The sequence below is a fragment of the Cervus elaphus genome, chromosome 5 (assembly GCF_910594005.1).
Source record: "Cervus elaphus chromosome 5, mCerEla1.1, whole genome shotgun sequence".
Lineage (NCBI taxonomy): Eukaryota > Metazoa > Chordata > Mammalia > Artiodactyla > Cervidae > Cervus > Cervus elaphus.
In genome coordinates this window covers 36,038,096-36,061,466 of record NC_057819.1, presented here as the reverse complement: position 1 = coordinate 36,061,466, position 23,371 = coordinate 36,038,096, and the positions used below count along the sequence as shown (strand labels likewise).

At 34.9% G+C, this 23,371-nt stretch overlaps 1 protein-coding gene across 9 annotated transcripts in view; it reads right to left on the bottom strand.

Moving 5' to 3' along the window:
* Positions 1–23,371, bottom strand: part of KIAA1109 (KIAA1109 ortholog) — a 196,559-nt gene that overhangs the window by 147,646 nt on the left and 25,542 nt on the right. For all 9 annotated transcript variants that reach the window (XM_043902345.1, XM_043902336.1, XM_043902343.1 and 6 more), the window contains 8 exons: positions 19,455–19,641; positions 14,606–14,687; positions 13,808–14,001; positions 11,745–11,824; positions 9,698–9,848; positions 4,203–4,359; positions 3,107–3,185; positions 680–771 (listed from right to left, as the gene is read on the bottom strand). In XM_043902345.1, coding sequence (XP_043758280.1) covers positions 680–771; positions 3,107–3,185; positions 4,203–4,359; positions 9,698–9,848; positions 11,745–11,824; positions 13,808–14,001; positions 14,606–14,687; positions 19,455–19,641 — 1,022 coding nt within the window. The remainder of the gene's footprint in view (positions 1–679; positions 772–3,106; positions 3,186–4,202; positions 4,360–9,697; positions 9,849–11,744; positions 11,825–13,807; positions 14,002–14,605; positions 14,688–19,454; positions 19,642–23,371) is intronic.

The following is a 23,371-nucleotide window of genomic DNA, read 5'->3' as shown; positions in this document are numbered from 1 at the left end:
AATTTACATATATCGTGTAAATATGCTTGTTTAGATAAGCAATTAAGGACCTAATGATACCATCTAATATAAAGCAATCCTCTCTGAATATTAGCTATTCCACACAGTAAATTTGGTTATTATTGTTATCCCTGAGAAAAAATAACAATCAGCTTGATTAATGAGTTCCCAGCCTGCAATTTTTAATCATAAGTGTTTCCACATTAATTCTGTTTCTAATATGGTGCAATTTAGGGTATCAATAAGATTTTCTTCCTTGTACATTATTCATCAAGTAAAAAGGACAGTGAATTATTAAGGTTGAGAAAGAATCTGACGGGGCCAGGAAACATACAGTAAAAATTTATCTAATTATTTACAGCACAGGAGAGAGTCTAGCCATACAATGAAGTTTTCAAAAAATTTTCTAACAACTTCTCAAATTTTTAAAGGCCAAAAACCCATGTATTGCTGCCTTATAGTCATTTCCCCTAAAAGAAGAGCAATAGGGAGAGGCCAAAGAGAATCCAAAGCATTGAGAATCTACTCTTCTTCCCAAAAATATGGGCAAGAGCACCTGGTGGTTCTGGAATAAGAAGACAGATTATTTGATGATTTGACCATTAAAATTTTATATTAAAAAAAAACCCAAATTTGTATTTTATGGGTACACGCATAGCATCATATACGTTAGACTTACTGCCAACATTTCTGCTTCTAAAAGAGTCCGGTATTGCATGCTGGTAGTGGCATCAACATGTAAGAGTTGTCCTTTAATTGCAGGGGTATAACCTAAAATAGGTGAAAACATAAAAAATAAGAACCTAAAAAAATAGATAACTAAAATTTTCAGAAACTGGAAACAAATTCCCCCACCACCCAAAGAAGGAATTCCTGAAAATTGGTGATTAGTTACTATTTAAATACACCTCCAATAATGTGGATTATGCTATCTAATCCATAACCTTTCTCATTTTGGACAGCTCTGATGGAAAAAAGTTCCATTTTCATATAATATCTATCCTGATTTTGCTTTCTAATGCAAAACTAAAAGTCTATTTTCTAAATGATTAATAAGCAAGTATTTAAGACTGCTCCCATGTCTTATTTTTCCCCATTAACTCAAGGGTACATATATTCATCATTTTCAACTACTCATTATATAGTGACAGTTTCTGAAGAACAGCTATTCCTTACATAATGACAGTTATCAAACAACACAGCCCTGTTCTGAATAAATGCAGAAAAGTTCAGAGGATTTCACTTCTTTTCTTGATGGACTGTCCTCCTATGAACACTAACACTATGATCATTATTATACGGTCAATTCAACATGCATCCTGCTCTGGGCAATTTTTCCCCCAAACACCTGAATCTCTCGGGCAAGTTGTAAATGTTTTTGAGTTATATTTTGTTATTATCTAAGACTTCAGCCTATTTTTCCCTCTGAAGATACTCATCTTAAAAGCCATCTAACCTTTACCAGCCTTCCTGGGACTCAGTGGTAAAGAATCCTCCTGTCAATGCAGGAGATGTGGGTTCGATCCCTGGGTCAGAAAGATCCTCTGGAGAAGGAAATGGCAACTCACACCAGTATTCTTGCCTGGGAAATTCCATGGACAGAGGAACCTGGCAGGCTACAGTCCATGGGGTCACAAGAGAGCTGGACATGACTAAGCAACTAAACAACAACTTTACCAAGAACCTGACTGGGTTTTCCTTAGACCTTTAGCTCATGTGGTTCCACAGTCACTGTTCTGTGGCACTTCCCATGAATTCATGATAGGTCAAGATGTTGATGCTTCAGTCCTCAGATGGCCCCTTTACCCCTGTGCACCAATAACTGTACCCCTAAAAAATATGTACAGATATTATCCTATTTGCATCATCAGTTTAAAAAAGGCAAAAGCACTCCCTTAACTGAACTATTCTCAATTTTATGCAATACTCAATTGTCTTTTCCCCTACAGAATTACCTATATGTCAGTAATTAAGGCTATCCTAAAAGATGCTTCTTTCCAACTGACTACTCTGAATCCTAGAGAATCTCAATATCTGCTTTAAGACTGAGTATGATTATTCTTTTAAAAGTAACTAAGATAAGGTTTAGTTCTTCATTGTAATAGCTCTAAAGTTAAAGGGGAAAGATACTATCTCATTTTCAGTCATTTTTTTGATTAATTATCTAAGCAGGCAGACTCAACTGCTATCTTTTAAATAGAAACTAATAAATCTAGTCAACCCCTTTGCCTGCTTTCTTCTTATTGTAGAAACAAAATGAGTGACAGAAACAAGAAAAGAGAGCCAATTATATAAAAATTACTCTAATTATACTCAGCGATAGAAACATTGCTAGATAGTAATTTAAAAATAAGGATAAGTTGCTACTCTCCATACTCAACAGTGAATAAAGCAGAATTTCAATTGTTCTCAATTACAAATAAGAGAATAGGAAAAACAAATAAAAATTAGGAAGACTATTTGACATTTTGATAAATTTAACAAAAAGTATTTAATGTTTAATGTTACTGATTACTCTGTATCAGGGCCCAAACTTCAAATGCATAATGAACTTAGATTATCTTACCTCAGATGAAACTACAACTATCAGGGCATGATTTAATATTTTAAACATGAATTATTCTGCTTTCTTAAAGTTATGCTATTCAAAGAACAAGCTTACTCTCTGACAAAAATCTACTAAAGATATAACCTAAAACAAAGCTTATTAGCTCCTGAATCAATTTCTGCCCGTGGACCATGTTTCACGTGCCAGGTCTTGGGTCTGGTACCAGGTATACACTGGTAAAAAGAAATACACAGCACCTGCTTTTACAGAGCAATAGACCAACAGGAAAGACATATGCTAAGCAAATTATGCACAATCTTACAAAAGAAAAGTATAAAGCACAATGACAGCACAAATAAGACATAGCTTGAATAAAAGTTTTTCTCTTCTCTCTAGGTGCATAAATAATTATATAGCATTTACTAAGGGCACATTAAAATATAACAGAAAACTGAAAGCAAAAACTCAATTAATTTTAGTCTAAGTGGATTAATAATTATTTGTATATTAATTATGCCCATAATCACTTAAAAAGGAAAACACTCATTTGTAGCTTACCATTTTCCTCAACCGTCATTGGAATATTAATTTCTAAATATGAACCAGCTCCGACATTTACATGTACAGCATTTGTTTCCTACCAAAAGGAAAAATTCATATGAGACATTATAATTATTCTTCCATCTTTACTTTTCAGTTATTAATGCAGACAAAATTCAATCATCAATCCAATGGTTCAGAGGAAAAGAAATCTGCCTGCAATACAGGAGACATGGATTCAATTGTAGGGTCAGGAAGATCACTTGGAGGAGGAAATGGAAACTCACTCCAGTATTCTTGCCTGAAAAATCCCATGGACAGAAGAGCCTGGGAGGCTATTGTTCAAAGGGTCACAAAAAGTCAAACACAACTGAGCATGGCACACATACACAATATTAAACAGGGCTTCCCAGGTGGTTCAGTGGTAGAGACTCTGCCTGCCAAAGTTCAAGCTTTGAGTCAGGAAGATCCCCTGAAGAAAAAAATGGCAACCCACTCCAGTATTCTTGCCTGGAATATCCCACGGACAGAGGAGCCTAGCAGGCTACAGTCCATGGGACTGCAAAGAGTCAGACACTGAGCTACAACAATATTAAATAGGTATTAAAAGTTCCTAAGAGCAAAAGTTCAAATTTATACCAAAAATACACTAAAACAATTTGGCTAGATTCAAAGGAGAAGAATAATGAGACTACAGTATCAAAGTCTATTATTATTAATTCTTTCCACTTATTTGGCACTAAATGATGTAACATACATACTGGGGATAGGGGTCAGGCGAAGCTCAGAAAAATGAATCTAAGTATAGGACTAGTTGAGTTTCCCATGTGGCACTAGTGGTAAGGACTTGCCTACTAATGCAGAAGACATAGGAGATGTGAGTTCAATCCCTGGGTAGGGAAGATACCCTGGCGGAGGGCAACCCACTCCAATATTCCTGCTTGGAAAATGCCATGGACAGAGGAGCCTGGCAGGCTGAAGTCCATAGGGTCCCAAAGAGTCAACCACAACTGGAAGCAACTTAGCACACACGCATGGAACTAATTACCAGAAAAACACTCTAGAAGATAATGGTCAAATTTTAAACACTACTTTCTACTATTTCAATAATTACCCTATTTTTGGTAAACAACAAGTCAATTGTAGCATCTGCAATAATATTCATTCGTAGTTCAAAAGCAAGGATCTGTCTTGGTCTCCCAGGCTGTGCAATTTCAGAAACTTTCAGAACTTGATAATCAGGAGGGAAGAAGAACTTCCACAGACAATCTCTAAATAAGGAGGAAGAAAGAATAATGACAAGTTATTCAAATAAAATTGCTTCTCATAAAAAAGACTAAAATCAGTATTATAACTTTATACTGATATTATCATTGCTATCTCATTTAACAATTAGACATAAATTTCAAAAAAAATTTATTTAAAAACACTTATTTCAAAAAAATAAGTGACAAAATAACACCTACTATAGTTTCCTTTCAGTAAAATGAAAGACTATTTTCTCCAATGTTTTCTATTTTCAGAGATCAATGAGCTTTGAGCATTTAATATACTGCTATAAAATAAGACGTGGGTAAGACCAAGTTTACACTATTCACCCAATACTGTGAGAAAATAAAGACTTTCTACAAGTATATCAAATGTCCAAATGGCAAAGAAAGAGTTGAAGGGGAATGGTTTAATTAGAATCATTTTTCCTTTCTGGATAATTACTTAACCTTTCTGAGAATACTTGCCTGCTTCCTCACTTGTAAATGAGGTTTATCATAACCAGTCTCAGAGAATATATCCAAGAATTAAATGACAACACACATCAAACACTTGGTAGTACATGGCACATGGAAAGAAATGTTATTCTATTATTTTTATAATCATTTTTAATCAATATTATAACAATAAGAGTCTAAAGAGTAACAGGTGTGTAAAAAGATGCAAGTATTTGGAAGTCAGAGCTTGAATGTATTTGCCTCCCCTTATCTGACAAAAGATGAAAGAAACCAAGAAATTTTCAATTCAGACTTTTCTATGTAATTAAAAAATTAGCATGTTACTCATACATTCAGAAAAAGCATCAGTTTGTGACTTTTAAAAGGAAAAGATGAGGAAGGAGTCATGAGTAACTGGAAATGCTGCTTGGAATGAACAGAGAAAAATTAGATGAACAGAACCAAATTTGCAAACTGACTGATTTTAGACTTTAAACTGCTATCATTAACAACATGAAAAGAAAATTAAATTTATAAATGTTTTGGTGAAGACACACAAATATATATAACTAAGATATTAAAGACAAAGATTCCATCTGATCATTAGATGATCAGGGACTAAAAAATGGGCAGCAGGATACAATGAAAAGAGCAGTAGACTTGAAGGGTTGTTTTGAATCTTGGCTCCAGATGGTACAGCTTCATTATCTTGCCCAAATCACTGAACCTCTCTGCATCTCCATTCTTTCACAGGTATAACCAGTTCACCACACTTGTCCTTGTGTTTCTCACTGAGTTGTGAAACTATAAATGAAAGCACTTAAGTGCTAAGTTGCTTCAGTCATGTCTGAATCTCTGCAACCCCATGGACTGAAACCTGCAAGGCTCTTCTTTCATGGAATTCTCCAGGCAAGAATACTAGAGTGGGTTGCTATGTCCTCCTCCAGGGGATATTCCCAACCCAGAGACCAAACCCGTGTCTCTAGTGTCTCCTGCACTGGCAGGCTGATTCTTTACCACTAGCACCACCTGGAAAGCCCTGAAAGCACTTAAGTGAAAGCAATAAAAGGCCAGAAAATGTCAGGAATATTAGCATTATTATAGTTTATCATTAAGGAGTAAGTACAAATTTATAAAGTTTGGATTTCAACTGTCATGAAAACACTTAAAAAGAAAAGCTGAATATCTTAAAGATTGAGAAAATCATGTAAAGGTGATAGACATAAAAAATCTATAAGCTAAATAAGGTCATGACAAATCAGAGGTTAAAAACTTCTCTAGTGGTCCAATGGTTAAGAATCCACCTTGTAATGCAGGGGACACAGGTTCGATCCCTGGTTGGGGATCAAAGACCCCACGTGCTCCAGAGGAACTGAGCGCATTACCCATAATTAAGACCCAATGCAGCCAAATAATTAAATATTAAAAAAAAAAAAAACAACTCACCATGCTGAGTAAACTATCCAATAATAAAACAGGTGAGATCTCCTACCTTTTTTACACTAACAGATAAATGTTTAAAAAAACTGACCTAATTAACATTTCTGATAACAGTTCATATTTGTTTAGAAACTCAATATGGGGAAGGAGTAAAGGAAATGGCTACAGAAAAGGAAATGCACAATTTGAGTATGTAAGGGAGGAGATAAGTACTATTGCTACTCACAAAAGGAAACTAAACTCAAATGATAAATTTTTCTTCTTTCTTTTTAATAAATCTGAATGCTTTTGTTAAGTTCGGGTTAAGAAATATATTGCTGTTCTCGCCTAGCAGTGGCAGGACTAACTGAATGGAGTTGGTAAAGACAACTGTTTTTTTTACATGATCTTCAGTATCATTTCTCTATGACTATATACTAAAGGAATTTTGGCTTGGATTTTCATGTAAATATAGCCTAATACTTTTTCTTAAAGCATTAAAATTAAACACAACTTAAGAAGAATTGTACTTTATTCAAATGCTAAAGTGCAAAAATATTTTATGTGTCTGTGTTAAAGCATTGCTTTAATTTTTTCCTTTCAAATATAACTGTTACTGAATGGAATGCAGAGCTCCTCACTTTCAATTATTCCACAGAAAAAGCAGCATGGTTTAGTGTATGAAAAATTTTATCATCAAAGGAAAATTTAAATCCAATAATTTGAAAAATATGTTTCCTAACCTGAAATTTTAAGCTGTTTACTTCAACTCTACAGATCTAACCCAGAACTTAAGTATTATATTAGTATATTGCAAGTTTTCAACTAATATACTTAATTACACATTTACCATTCAACTGTTATTTAAATAGCTACTTAATGGAACAGGTATGCCTATATACTAGAGATACCAAGGTTAAAAGAATGTAGTACTTGACAAAGTATGTAATTCTAATAATGCTGGGCAGAAATAACTTTTTAAAATAATAAGGAGTCAGTATATCAAGTCAGTATCAGCACTCTCATATCTGCCTCTGCAACTGTTTAGCTTGTATTTTCTTTTTTTGTTTGCTTTTTTAAAGCTTGTATTTTCCATTCAAGCTAGTTTAAGAAAAACTAAACTAGCTTTAACCAATGTATATTTACATAAAAATTTAGATGTTCTCTCTTAAATAGTGGTAAATGACACCTCCTATGTTTAAAATTCTTCAGTAAATATAGATGTTCATAATATATTAAAGATAAGAAAATTCCTTCAAAATCAATAGAATAACTAAGAAATAAAAAAACCCTTTTTACCTTTCAGGGACTACCCATTACCTCCAGTATAAAATCTACGAATTTCTTAACTACCTACAAATCTCTTAACAACCTATAGAGTTTATTAAGACAATTCTACACTTCATTAGGCATTTGAAGGACTCCTCCCTTGCTTTGATTATTCCTTCCTTCCTTCTTTTACTGGCTAATTCTTACTTATTTTTCAAAACTCAACTCACATATTACCACAACCAAAAAGCATTTTCCAATTCTCTCCTCTTCCATATGAGTTATGAACCTGTTATGAGCTAAACTGCGTCCCCTTAAAATTCATATGTCCCATCTTCAGAGGAACCAGAGATCAAATTGCCAACATCCGTTGGATCATCGAAAAAGCAAGAAATCTCCAGTAAAACATCTATTTGTGCTTTATTGACTATGCCAAAGCCTTTGACTGTGTGGATCACAATAAACTGTGGAAAATTCTGAAAGAGATGGGAATACCAGACCACCTGACACACCTCTTGAAAAACCTATATGCAGGTCAGGAAGCAACAGTTAGAACTGGACATGGGACAACAGACTGGTTCCAAATAGGAAAAGGAGTACGTCAAGGCTATATATTGTCACCCTGCCTATTTAACTTATATGCAGAGTACATCATGAGAAACGCTGGGCTGGAAGAAGCACAAGCTGGAATCAAGATTGCCGGGAGAAATATCAATAACCTCAGATATGCAGATGACACCACCCTTATGGCAGAAAGTGAAGAGGAACTAAAAAGCCTCTTGATGAAAGTGAAAGAGGAGAGTGAAAAAGTTAGCATAATCTCAACATTCAGAAAACTAAGATCATGGCATCTGGTCCCTTCACTTCATGGGAAATAGATGGGGACACAGTGTCAGACTTTATTTTTTGGGGCTCCAAAATCACTGCAGATGGTGACTGCAGCCATGAAATTAAAAGATGCTTACTCCTTGGAAGGAAAGTTATGACCAACCTAGATAGCATATTAAAAAGCAGAGACATTACTTTGCCAACAAAGGTCCGTCTAGTCAAGGCTATGGTTTTTCCAGTGGTCATGTATGGATGTGAGAGTTGGACTGTGAAGAAGGCTGAGTGCCGAAAAACTGATGCTTTTGAACTGTGGTGTTGGAGAAGACTCTTGAGAGTCCCTTGGACTGCAAGGAGATCCAACCAGTCCATCCTAAAGGAGATCAGTCCCAGGTGTTCTTTGGAAGACTGATGCTGAAGCTGAAACTCCAATACTTTGGCCACCTGATGCGAAGAGTTGACTCATTGGAAAAGATTTCTGATGCTGGGAGGGATTGGGGGCAGGAGGAGAAGGGGATGACAGAGGATGAGATGGCTGAATGGCATCACCAACTTGATGGACATAAATTTGAGTAAACTCCGGGAGTTGGTGATGGACAGGGAGGCCTGGCATGCTGTGGTTCATGGGGTCGCAGAGAGTCGGACACGACTGAGTGACTGAACTGAACTAAATCTTCAGTACCTCAGAATTAGCTATAGTTAGACAGTCTTTAGAGAATTAAGTTAAAAAGAGATCAATAGGGTGGACCCTAGCCCAGTATGTCTGGCGTTCTTCTAAGAAGAGGAAATCTGGACACAGAGACCTATAAAACATATTAAGAGGGAAGATCATGTGAATATACAGAATGACCATCTACAGCCCAAGGAGACAGGCCTTGAACACATCCTTCCCTCATGGCCCTCAGAAGGAACCAATCCTGCCAACACCTTGGTCTTAGAATTCTAACCATCAGAACTATGAGAAATTTCTGCTGTTTAAGCCACAAAGTCGCTGGTACTTTGTTATGGCAGCCTTAGTCAACTAACACAGTGCTTTTCTAAGCTCTTCATCTTAATAAAACTCTTTCGTTTCTTTTTCCCTAAACTCAACTTTTAGCTCTGAATCTCCATAATCCCAACAATCCCTGGCATATTCACTGATTAAATACAAAAGAAAAAGCCAATGAACCAATACACTGCTCATTCACCACTTTTCTAATGAATTAGCTCCTCCTTTAGAGCAAACTTGACTATATCAATTGTTCTACAAATTATTTGGATTAAAATGTTCAGTGATATCTTACCCTGTCATAATAAAATAGCTTATAAAAACACTGAGCTAGTTTTTAATAAAAATTATAGCATTTTCCCAATACATTTGACTTAGTAGAAATATAATTTAATCAAGTACCTCTGCCTATCAGCCCATGGCCCATAGTTGAAATCTGTTCCTTTACCACAAACTATATCCAATCCCCAACATGGAGGCAAGTCTTGTAATTTGCAATCTTCAGTGCTCATTTCTCCTTCAATATTTTCTTCTGTTTCTTCTGGAACAAGTCCTATATTGCAGAATATACAATATGAAGGTAGCTACTTAAAATAACCATTAAAAGGCTTCCCTAGATCAACAGTTGTAAAAATTTTTTGATCTAAGGAATCCTTTACACACTAAAAAATTATTGAGGACACCAAAGTGGGAAATTTTTTTGTATTATATCTATAAAATTTTACTGAATTTAAAATTTGAATTGAGCAATATTTTAAAATTTATTTTTAAATAAAACTCATTACATGTTGACAAAACCAAATGTCTAAGATTTACTGAAAATATGATGCAAAAAAACTACATTTTAATGAAAATATAAAACTTTAATTTTTACTTAAAATATTAAATAATTATTACTTTCTAAAACAAATTAATAAGAAACATTGGCATTGTTTTTATCTTGGCAAATCTCTTAAATATTCAGTGTAATAGAAAACAAGTGAATTCTCATAGTTGTTTCTGCATTTAATCTTGTTACTCAAGAATCTGAAGAAAATCTAGCCTCATACAAATAGAAAAGGGAGAACTATTTCAACTGCTTTTTCAGATAATATTGGATATTCTTTGACACTACACCAAATTTCCACAAGTGGTAATTTCTTAGAGAATACTTGCAATGTGGAATCTGAAATTATATCCCTGAACTTTCACATTCTGATACATTAAAATTTATTGATTGCCTTTGCACTTTGAATAAATCTTTTACAGACATCATGAATTGATCATTTGGAAAATATGGGTTCATTGAAACATGCATACTTTTCCCAAACAGACAAATTTCATTATTAAATATTTAAAAACTCATATTGTTAATATCACTGGTAGTCTCATCAGAAGTCATCAAGCTCACAGCGGCAGACTAAAATTTTTCAAAATTCTAATTTTCACATGAAAGCACAAAACCATAGTTTGTCTCTAGTTGCTCTTTCAAGCAAAACCGGTGTTCCTTGAAAAGTGCAAACAATTCAGCTTGGAACTCACACGGTGATTTTCCTCAAAACATCAGTGTACTCTGATATGCGGCAGAAGTACATTATGTGTACTTACTTTAATAAGTGAATATTTAAAAGTTTACTCAAGGGTCAAGATTTGATAAAAGTAATTTTTACTGCTTAATCAAAGACACGGTAAAGTATACTGGCATCTGTTGTTATTGCGAATGTGTGGCAGTGAACAAGACAAGAGATTACTGCTATAGTTTGGAAATCACTGCCTTTGATTCATGCTAAAGCACCAGTAGTTTTGTCCACCATAACTTTTGCATCATCAGTTCAACATGACAAAAAAAATGGCAAATAACATCCTATTTCTGAAAATACTCTGACCTCATAAACCTCCTGAAAAGTATGAAAATGAAAATTAGGAAAAAATGACTAAAAATCAAATATTTAGCTACTTTATAAAACTGAGACCACCTGTGAAGCACTATAACTAGCTAGACTTCAATCCTTAAACTTTAAGCCTCAAATCTAACTCAGTATGACTTTTTCCCCCTAAGTCAGCATGAACTACTTTAACTACCACCACATTCTCTAATGGCTTTCACTCATGGTCGTTTGTATTCACAATTTCTGAAGTGCACTTGCAAAAATGGAATCTGAAGGAAAGATTACTATATTGTTCTTTTTTCATATGAAATACTGAAGTATTAATATTCAACTTTAGATGAATGACACAGATATTCTTTAGGTAGGCATTCTCACATGCACATTTACCATTATTGATGCTTATTTATATCCTAAGTAAAGATACTTAAACAATATTATTTAAATAATAATTTAAAATATACTTAATAATTAATTATAAATTATATTGATTATATTAAATAATAATAATATTAAATAATATTTTGTCTATTTCATAGAAGAAACAGAATTGTAGCTATAAAACATATTTTAAAAAATAATACCTGGCTCATCCATGTAATAGTAGATGTCAACATCATTTGACTGCATCACCACAAAACCTTCTCCCATTAATCTTGGTGGTCTATACAAAGGAAGGAAGAAGGAAAACTAAGTACATCTCCAGAATATAAAATGTTTGGTATTTTAATTAATGATGGTAATAGGTAAAAGCAAAAAAAGAAAAAAAACACTAAAAAGCAATCAAGTGTAGCATCTTGAAAAGGGAAAACATCTTTCACATTTACAGTAAATTGTTCCATAACTGCTTTCTATATTAGAGTATTTAAAAAATGGGCACTGAAAAATTTTTGATCAGTAAATTGCTTTAAGAAGGAAAAACATGTTTTGCATTTTTCATTTTGTTTTGAACAAGAGAAATCAATTTAAAACAAAGCTTAATTAAATACAATGAAGAACAATGTTCACTGGAATAGAATAAGCATATTCTGCATTTGCAACAATAAGTTTAAAATTAGACTTCGAATTCAACCAATTTATAATAATACTATAAAACTGATTGAGAAATATCACCTTATATACTGTAAAATAAAGTATAACCTTTTAGAAACATTAAATAAGAAAAAAATCTTGTCATTTTCAACAACCTTATATTATCTATTTTCAAGAATACTTAGTTGATCAACTTGAAATAAATTGAAATAAATTTAAAGCACACATCTTGAACCCATTCTGGAATGAGTGCTTCTGTGCCATCAAACCATTTCCCACTTGCTTTAATTTAACAACCTTTATCTTTGTCATATACCACAATATCTTCCTTCCATATCAAAATTAACATCTTAATCATGAGATAATATAGCACATACAAATTCAACAGTCTTCTTCTAAATGTATACTAAATCATAAAGTTTAGCATTTAATTTCATTATACAATCTCCACTCTTACTTTTGAAGAGTGAAAAATACAGGTTTAACTCTTCTTACAAAAACAGTGGGATAGTTTTTCATTTTACTCTCTAGTAATTTTCACAAAATCCAGGATTTATTTTTTCAGTATTACACTTTGTACCCATAAATACAGAACTGTGTGCACAGAATACATTCCAAGATGCTTAGCAAATTCAGTGATCTGAAGAGTGAAACCAGGTAGATCCACAGCCTCCCTGGTACACAAGCAGAGAAAATGACTGTGTCACTCTAGCCAAGCCCTAGAAAATCTAATCGCAAGCTATTCAAAAGCTGGAACTAAAAAGGAAGAATCATGCTTCTCATAACCTCAAACTTTATACTGCCTACACACAAAGCTAAAAACTGAGACACAGCAGAAACTCATCATATGAGTACTTCCATTACACAAATTTAACCATAGAGATTCCTTCACAAGAAACAACAGAGATTGAGAATAATAAAAATTAAAAGAGCCCTAATATAACTCATGAGCATGTGGACTGGAGTCAGATGGGATTTATGTGTGTGTCTGCTGTTAACTGAGGGTCGCAGTCCTCTAGAACGGAAGCATCCCACCACAATGAGAGCAACTCTAGTGCGCATCATTACAACGTGTCTCCTAAATGCAGGCAGCTACTTCACTGAAGGAAAGTAAATCTGGAAAGCTAGGTGGAAAACTGACTGGGACTTAAATGTCAAACAAGCCCCAAAACTGTCTTAACTCCATCAGTTTTCTGAGATTAATTTTGATTTCATTTTCAACTTTTCATTAACTCAAATGGTATTTCACCATAATGAGTTTGTTAAATTTACGATTTATCCATCTCTAATGCAAGTAAAAACCTACCTGTAAAGTGTATTTTCTAACATACAAACATCGAAGCTTAACTGCCCAAAATAAATTTCCCAAATACTCTAAGAAAAGGATAGAAAAATTATAGTTATAAGTTTATAGAAAAAATATTTAAATAGGAGTATACCAATGGATAAACTCCATTTATCTTATAAAGCAGGAATACTATCAACTGATTTAATAGAGAGATATAACTAATTATTGCCAAACTCACAGCAAAGAAATTAAAAGGATACTAAAGATTCTAAATGATAGCTATATTACATATAAAGAAGTTATCTGTTATTTTTATGACTTTCTTACTCATCATTTTGAAGACCAACATATCTCGGACTAGGAACAAGCATGACTCGAACATTTTCAAGCTTTCCCTTCACAATGTGCATGAACTGGTCAAGATGACTGGAAGGTGGTTTTGTAGTATAAGTTAAGAAAGCATCATCAAAGTTGATGCACAGAGTTTGAGGTTGGTAATGATTTCCAAAGGCCAAACGTCCCTAAAAACAAAACAGATAAAGAGATATTATGCCATACTATCTAGGACATATTTTTTTTTCCTTAGCTGACCGAATAACAAGCATTTTCAAGCAACTACTAAATGATTCCATTTTAGCAGTAAATAATACTATTTAAGTTGCTCCATTTTGGCTTCCCAGATGATTCAGTGCTAAAGAATCCACCTGCCAATGCAGGAGCAGATTCGACTCCTGGATCAGGAAGATTCCCTGGGGGAGAAAATGGCAACCCGCTCCAGTATTTTGGAGAAACACTGGAAAAATCCAGTGGACAGAGGAGGACTGGCAGGCCATAGTTCATGGGGTCGCAAAGAGTCAGACATGACTGACCACACATGCACAACAATCAATTTAGACCAGTGTTTAAAGAAATGCAAGCACCTGTGAATAAATAAGCAGCCTTTAAGGTGTATATATTTGTTCTAAAATGGTCTTGGTGTTGAAATAGTTCTTTCACTAAACAAAAAATGTAGCCCAGAAACTACATAATTACTTTTTGTTCTTAAGTGAAACTGTATCTGCAAAATTAAAAGGTTCTGCTATTGGGTAATAGCATCAATTATTAACTATAGCAGAATTTACTTACTGTGCTCACGTTGACCTTTATGACAGGAATAAGTGATCTCCATGAAGATGTAGGGTCTTGAGATTCTGTTTTTACTTTAACTCTAAAAAGAAAAAACAAAAATTGACATATATGAGAAAATGAGAATAAGTACCTGAGAATACTGTTGACTTCCTCACAATACACATCATTAATATCAGCTGTACCTTTACAAATATAGCTAAAGACTATTCAGTAACAAAACAAGGACTATCTAATGGAACACTGATATCCCTAAAATGTCTCATAAAATGGACTCTTATCACATATCAATTTTTACATAAGAAGTTATAATAGAAAAGCATATTTTTAGAATGGCAAACTTTAATGACAAAAGTCTAAATTTTCATGTGCTGTCATTATATCTATCATTATGTCCATGACACGAAAATGTAACATTTTACAAAAGAGCAAAAATTATAATTAAAACAAAAATGACCAAGATACAAGTTACTTAGATGTTTTAAGTGTTTCAAGTACTTCTAACAGTTCAGCTGATCCTTTTCTTTCCCTACTCCCACCACTTGGTGACAAAATAATTTTCTTTTAATAAAATTAAAAAATATAGACCAAGAGTTAAAAAAAAAAGAAATTCAGTTCAGTTCAGTCACTCAGTCATGTCCAACTCTTTGCGACCCCATGGACCACAGCATGCCAGGCCTCCCTATCTATCACCAACTCCTGGAGTTTACCCAAACTCATGTCTACTGAGTCGGTGATGCCATCTAACCATCTCATCCTCTGTCATCCCCTTCTCCTCCTGCCTTCAATCTTTCCCAGAATCAGGGTCTTTCCAAATAAGTCAGCTCTTCGCATCAGGTGACAAAAGTATTGGAGTTTCAGCTTCCAATGAACACTCAGGACTGATTTCCTTTAGGATGGAGTGGATGGATCTCCAAGCAATACAAGGGACTCTCAAGAGTCTTCTCCAGCACCACAGTTCCAAAGCATCAATTCTTCGGTGCTCAGCTTTCTTCATAGTCCAACTCTCACATCCATACGTGACTACTGGAAAAATCATAGCCTTGACTAGACAGACCTTTGTTGGCAAAGTAATGTGTCTGCTTTTTAATATGTTGTCCAGGTTGGTCATAACTTTCCTTCCAAGGAAACTGGCTACACACAAAGTACACAAAATTCAAGAAATGAAAAATTCACAGCAATTAACTAAAGATTTCATTTGAAAACTTGAGGCACATCTCTTTAATAAATTCGGTAACTCCTAAATCATACTTCTAGAGCTGTCTTTGTAAGGTGGCCCTCAGTGCTTAACAGAGAAGGCAATGACATCCCACTCCAATACTCTTGCTTGGAAAATCCCATGGACGGAGGAGCTTGGTAGGCTGCAGTCCATGGGGTTGTGAAGAGTCGGACACTACGGAGCAACTTCGTGCATTGGAGAAGGAAATGGCAACCCACTCCAGTGTTCTTCCCTGGAGAACCTGGTGGGCTGCCATCTATGGGGTCGCACAGAGTCGGACACAACTGAAGCAACTTAGCAGCAGCAGCAGCCTCAGTGCTTAAAACTAAACTCAAAACTAACCTCACAACCAGCCCCTATCCTCTTTCTCCAGGGTTCCCTACGTGCATGCCAAGTTGCTTCAGTCATGTCTAACTCTCTGCAACCCTATGGACTGTAGCCAATCAGGCTCCTCTGTCCGTGGGATTCTCCAGGAAACAATACTGGAGTGGGTTGCCATGCCCTCTCCTCCAGGTGAACTTCCCTGACCCAGGGATCCAACCTGGGTCAATCTGCATTGCAGGCAGATTGTTTACCACTCACGCCACCTGGGAAGCCAACTAAGCGTGTTGTTCTCCAGTCGCTCAGCCGTGTCCAACTGTTTGTGAGCCCATGGACTGCAGCACGCCAGGCTTCCCCGTCCTTCATCATCTCCCAGAGCTTGCTCAAACTCATATCGAGTTGGTGATGCCATCCATCTTGTCCTTTGTTGTCCCTTCTCCTAAAACTAAGCATGACCACTGTTTAAATTAGAAATTTGGATTCATTGTTGACTCGCTCTTCTTATTCATTCTCCACATATACTCCATTATCTCCTAAGCATCAATTTGCCTAAGTGTATCTGGAATCCATCCACTTTTCTCCCTTCCTATTGCTGACAAGCCAGTTGACGATCATCTCTACCATGAACTGTTACAACATCCTTTTATCTTGTCTCCCTGCCTCCAGTCTTACTTCCCTTCAATCATAACACAGCACTGCTGACCTGGGGTAAGGCCACATTTCTAACAGCGAATCCTGCTAACCATGTTAGTTTAATTTATCCCCACCTCAAGTAATCCACTCCAGCCTCAGTAACAACTTCTCTATTGCATATGACATTTCTTCTCCATGACCCTGCATCTCCTTCTCTGCTTAAGTCATTTATCCTTAAGGCTTCAAACTTTCCTGATCCTTCTGTATGTGCCCAGAGAATTCTGTTTTGTCCCTGTTATATTTCTTGCACTAAAATTGTCTATTAAGAGTTCGAACTCCCATAGTAGGCTGTAAATTCGCCCAAGAAGTTGTCCTATTCTATCTCCAGTACCTAAGCTCAGTGCCTGGGATATAATATGCATGACATATTTAACTGAGAAATAAACATCCTCATCATCTACTTTAAAAAAAAAGGTGGCTTCCCTGATGGTCCAGTGGTTAAGGGGTCCACCTTGCAATGTAGAGGATAATGGTTTGAGTTCTCACCAGGATGATCCCATGTGCCTCAGACCAACTAAGCCTGTGTACCACAACTACTGACCCTGAGCTCTAGAGCCTATGCACCACAACTACTGAAGTCTGCGTGCTGCAGAACCTGTGCCCTACAACAAGAGAAGCCACTAAATGAGAAGCCCAGGCACTGCCACTAGAAAAAGCTCACATGCAGCAATGAAGAGCCAACACAGCCATACATAAATTAATTAATCTAAAAAAAACACAAAAACTATTTTGTGTACAAGGCTGCTTCAACATTCAAAAATCAACAGCCTATAAGTGAAAAATCAAAGGATCGTACCAAGAGATACAGAAAAATCTGACAAAATCCAATGCTTACTCATGATTAAAACCTCGTGGTAAACTACGAATAGAGGGGAACTTCCTCAACTTGATAAAGAAAATCTACCAAAAAAACTACAGTTAACATCATACTTAATAGTGAGAAACCTGAAGTTTTCCCACAAAGACTAGGTACAAAGCAAGGATGTTCCTTGTCATCACTCTCCTCCAAATTTGTACTAGAAGTGTTCTAGCTACTGCAATAAGATTTAAAAAAAAAAAGGAAATAAAAGGTATACAGACTCGGAAGGAAGAAATAAGACGAAATAAGAGTCTTTCCTTGAAGCTGACACAATCATCCATGTAGAAAAATTGCAAAGAAGTAACCAAAAATAGTCTTAGAACTAATAAGTAACTACAGCAAGGTTGCAAGATACAAGATTAGTAATATACAAGTATCAATCACTTTCCTACGTAACAGTAATGAGCAAATGGATTTTGAAATTTAAAACATATTACTATAACACCACAGAAAATTAAATACTTAGGTGTATATTTAACAATTTTTATATAACATCTATGTAAGGAAAACTATAAAACTCTTATGAAAGATATCAAAGAGAACTAAATAATTAGACAGACATTCCATGTTCATTGATAGGAAGACACAATACTGTCAAGATGTCAAGTTTTCCCAACTTAATTTATAGATTCAATGCAATCCCTATTGAAATCTCAACAAGTTATTCTGTGAATATCAGCAAATGGATTCTAAAGTTTATTTGAAGAAGCAGAAGATCAAGAATAGCCAAGAAAATAATGAAGGAGAAAAGCAAAGTTGGAGGAATGACATCAGTTGATTTCAAGACTTAACCACAAAGCTACAGAAATCAACACACTGTGATATTGGTGAAAGAAAATGAATAGGTCAATGAAACAGAACCCAGAACCTAGAAACCAATAAAATTAAATTATGTAATTGTATATGCACCTTAACTATGTATATGTATTTTTAGACTTGTGAGTGATAGTTGCTCAGTCATGCCTGACTCTTTGCAACCCCATGGACTGTAGCCTGCCAGGCTCCTCTGTTCATGGAATTCTCCAGGCAAGATTACTGGAGTGGGCTGCCATTTCCTTCTCCAAGGGATCTTCCCGACCCAGGGATCCTGGATTGCAGGAGAGTTTTTACCATCTGAACGACCAGGAAAGCCTACTATTTAAGAGACATTTCTAAGTATAAAGACAGGTCAACTTAAAAAGTATCAGCAGATACATGCTTGACTTTATCTTATAATCTATAGACAATACATTAGAATATGTAATGAATCCATACACCTTTTCCAAAAGAATACCCAAGATAGAAGTAGCAATAAAGTTATAAATGAAAGTCATCAATCAGATGAAATAAATTAGATGAAGCTTTTCTCTCTCAAAAAGACAGGGACTGGGCAAGTGGTCAGGAAGGAAATACAATGTGCTTTTAACTTTGCATGAAAAATAATGTTTAGACTTACGTGTGTGTATTTAAAAGAATAAAAAACAAATTGATAGCAGTAGTTATCAACACGAGAGAAGTAGAACTGGTAAGCACAGCAGACTTGACAGCTTAAGCTGAGAGCTAATCTTTTTTATATAATTCTATATATTTTACATAATTCTAGTCTGTATTATTCTATATAACTTTTAAAGAATTTTATAATTACTTATGAGAATAAAAGTTCTAGTTAATCTACAAGGAAAGATTAGGCTGTGTTCAGGTGAACAGCATTAATAATACTCTAATAAAAGCAGATGTTTAAATGTTGGAGATTAATAAAGTTCAAGTGTGACAACAACCTTTCGATTTTGGACTGGGTTCTTGTTCTTCCATTTTCTCGTGTTTTATCATCTTCTTTCTTGGGTGGAATTATTGTTGGCTCCAAACCAAACAATTCTTGAAGATGTCCATAAAGATCCGAACGATTATACACATGAAATTCAAAGTCATTGACTGTGATGTATAATCTAGTTTCTGCTTTTGGATCTAAAGATATCAATTACAAAAAAAAAAAAAGTTTTTAGTCAATTTTTTAAAAACTTTGTTCAAGTTTTAAGTCAAATCCTTTTCCAAAGTTAAAGTAACTCAAATATTTATTTTAAAATAGAATTCTATGATAAAAGGGAATTACATTTTAAAAGCAATAAAACATTGACAAAACAAAGAAAAAAAGCTGATGCCACTATAGTATTTTAGCCTGGCATTCCAAAACAATTTGAATTTCTACATCCCAGTTGTATAACAACAAAAAGATTTTATGCCAAGAAGAGCACAATGCAATTTACAGAGTAAAACTTTACCCCAATATGCCATAAGTGTATACTAAAATATACATAGTAAAATGTTCAAGTTATAATACATTAAAATATGACACTAGTATTTGAACTTGTGCATCATAGAAACTATGACTTTATAAATAATAGTTTGTTTTTAAAAACTACACAAGGTTAAATCAAAGATTTCATGAACTGTAGGCTCAAATATTAATAATAATCTCAAATAAAAGATGTAACTGTATTAAAACATTCAGGCAAGACAAAATAATAGTTTAGCCATTACACAAAGTCAGGGACCTTTAGTTCATCCTCAAGAGCTACAGATATTCTGAGCCATGTCCTCTGAACTCTTCTGCAGATACTGAAACCCCTATAACAGGGAAGAAGTTAACTGTATGCTGTCCACTAGTACACAGACCACAGATCAGCTGGAACCAGAAGGGTGATGATGCTGACTCTCCATTACCCCACCACCAACCAACGAATGAGAAGAATGTCTGTGAGCTGATCACACCCTGCCCTTTGAACACTGTAAGACTCTCTCCAAAGTGGGACACACAGTCTTGAGGGCATTAGCCCCCCTAGGCTGCCAAAGCAATGAAATTATTTCTCTCTACTTCACCCAAAACTCTGACTCTGAGATTTAATCCAGCACCAGTATACAGAGGCCGAATTTCAGCAACACACAAATACAGCTTCTTTGGGGGAAAAAAAAGTTGGGAAAACCTACACTAGATTCTCCAGGAACTAGAAAAAGACAGTAAGTAAACAGTAGAAAGGATGTAAGGCTGAATTCCTGTAACACTGTTTATAAATGCTATGATCTAAGGCAGTACATTAACCACCCTTAGCCTCCTTCTCTCTATAAAATGAGAATACCTCTAGCTACCCGTAGGATGATTATACCCGAAATACTAGTTCCCTTGCCTTAGCAGGTCAAATTCTTACTAGTCATATTGATTTATAACAAATCTTCTTCTCTTTAAATAATCTTTGATTTCATAGTGTGATATAATGTTCATCGTAATAAAAAGAGTTCATCTCTACTGAACAGTTGCTATGTTCCAGGTACTGTTCCAGGTACTTTACTCATAGAATTTCATTTAATCCTCACAACAAACCTAGCAGTCAGAGCCCAAGATTATATAACTCAGAGGAAGACTAAAATCCAGGTCTCTATAATACTGGTTCTTAAACACAAAATAAAATTACTTATCAATTTTATCAATAAATATAATGGTTATTTCAAAAACAAAAATGTTATTAACCGCTGAAAACAAAAATGTTGTCAAAAGGGTCCAGGTATTTCTTTGCATTTTACAAAAAACTGATCAACAGTCATACCTTAAATGCAGTATTTAATTGTTAAATTCTGGTAATACTAGATTTCTCACTGGCATTTATCTCTCCTGGAAATTTTAAAAGCAGTTTTTAGGTTTCATTCACTCTGATGACACTTGGAGTCACACAGAAAATTTTAATCAATATGTAATTTAAGACAGGTATAATTAACTGGCTCTTTTAAATCTCTCTACATTAATAATGTTCTACCCTTGAAGGCAGAAATCTTCTTCTCATACTTCTTGTTATCTAACATTCATGTAATGAGCTTCCCAAATTCATTTGTTAATAAATTCATTGTTATTCAGTCACTAAGTTGTGTCCGACTCTTTGCGACCCCAAGGACTGTTGCACACCAGGCTCCTCTGTCCTCCACTATCTCCCAGGGTTTGCTCAAACTCATGTCCATTGATTCAGTGATGTTATCTAACAATCTCGTCCTCTGTCACCCCCTTCTCTTCCTGCCCTCAATCTTTCCCAGCATCACGGTCTTTTCCAATGAGTGGGCTGTTCGCATCAGAGCTTCAGTTTTAGCATCAGTCTGATGAATATTCAGGGTTAATTTCCTTTAGGATTGACCAGTTTGATCTCCTTACGGTCCAAGGGACTCTCAAGAGTCTTTTCCAGTACCACAGTGTGAAAGCATCAATTCTTTGGCACTAAGACTTCTCTATGGTCCAACTCTCACATCCGTATATGACTACTGGAAAAATCACGGCCTTGACTATATGGACCTTTCTTGGCAAAGTGATGTCTCTGCTTTTTAAAACACTGTCCAGGTTTGTCATAGCTTTCCTTCCAAGGAGTAAGCATCACCCAATAGATTTAAGTATAGACAGAAAAGGCTCTTAATAAGCAGTTAATTTATGGAGGAAAAAAGTAAATAAATGTTGTAGAACAGTGTAAGTCTTCTGAACAAATAGCTAATTAAGACTTACTTTCCAAAGGGAAATCAGAAAAAAGGCACTATTTAATTATGTAATTGTGACACATGTTATTTGTAGTAAAAAAATCTGAAGTACAGAAGTGATACCAAGGCCTTGCAATATACTCAGAATCAAGTCTACTGACCTTTTAAAAATTGTTCAGGGATTTTTATTTCCTTTATTTATTTAACAAACAAGATTTAGATGCTACAAATTTAACAGTACTAGATTATATTAGGCTAAAACTTCTAAGCAACAAAATAACAGGGACATACTTTACCATTACCTTTTCACTCCTTAATAAACTAAGAATTCCTCTGGATAAGAAGAATGCATGTCTAGCTAATCAGACTAGTATGAATTTAAACACTATGATATATCACCATATATTAAGAGGTAATTGGTCCTGCTATTTGTTTCCCAAAAGAATCCCTTAAAATTAAGTATCCTCAAAATAAAGATTTTTGACTGATATCCTCATTAAGTGGTGTTTAGTCAACAACCATCAACTACAGATCACTAGTTCATGACTTAGAAAATATTTTACAACAAATTCTATGGTAAACAAATCAGATGTATTATTTTTTTCTCTTCTGTAGAGTTGGACAGGTAACAACTTTAAATCTGCTCCTGGCCTAAATTATCTCACCCAAGCTCTATGGCATAATAGTTTTGCACTTGACACTCTTTTCTCCTAATAGAGGAGTTCTAAAACTTCCTAATGAAAATCTTGACCCTGCTCACAGAAGGGGCCTATCTCCTTAGATGGCTAGCAGCCATGTATCTACTCAGACACATGCCCCAGTTAGGCTTCTAAATTTTCCACAAAGAAACATCAATCATCTCTACTTCCTCTTGGTTAACTATCAAAGCACATGGATCTGCCCTTTGTAAGCAAGAAATAATAACCAGACTGTAAGGTCATATTATTGAATACAGCCTACTATTTTAACCCATATTCTACAATATTGTACAACTTTTTATCAAAAGCTTAGTTTCTGGCCTATTCACTCCTCTATACACTATATTCTAAATGATGCCCCTTAATCATGCCAGACTAATAATGTACTTAGACCAAACTGATTATTCCTGCACTGCTATTTGGCACTGTGTCTTTACCTTTGAAGGATGTGACTATGAACACATTGTTAAGAATGTTATCCTTTACAACAG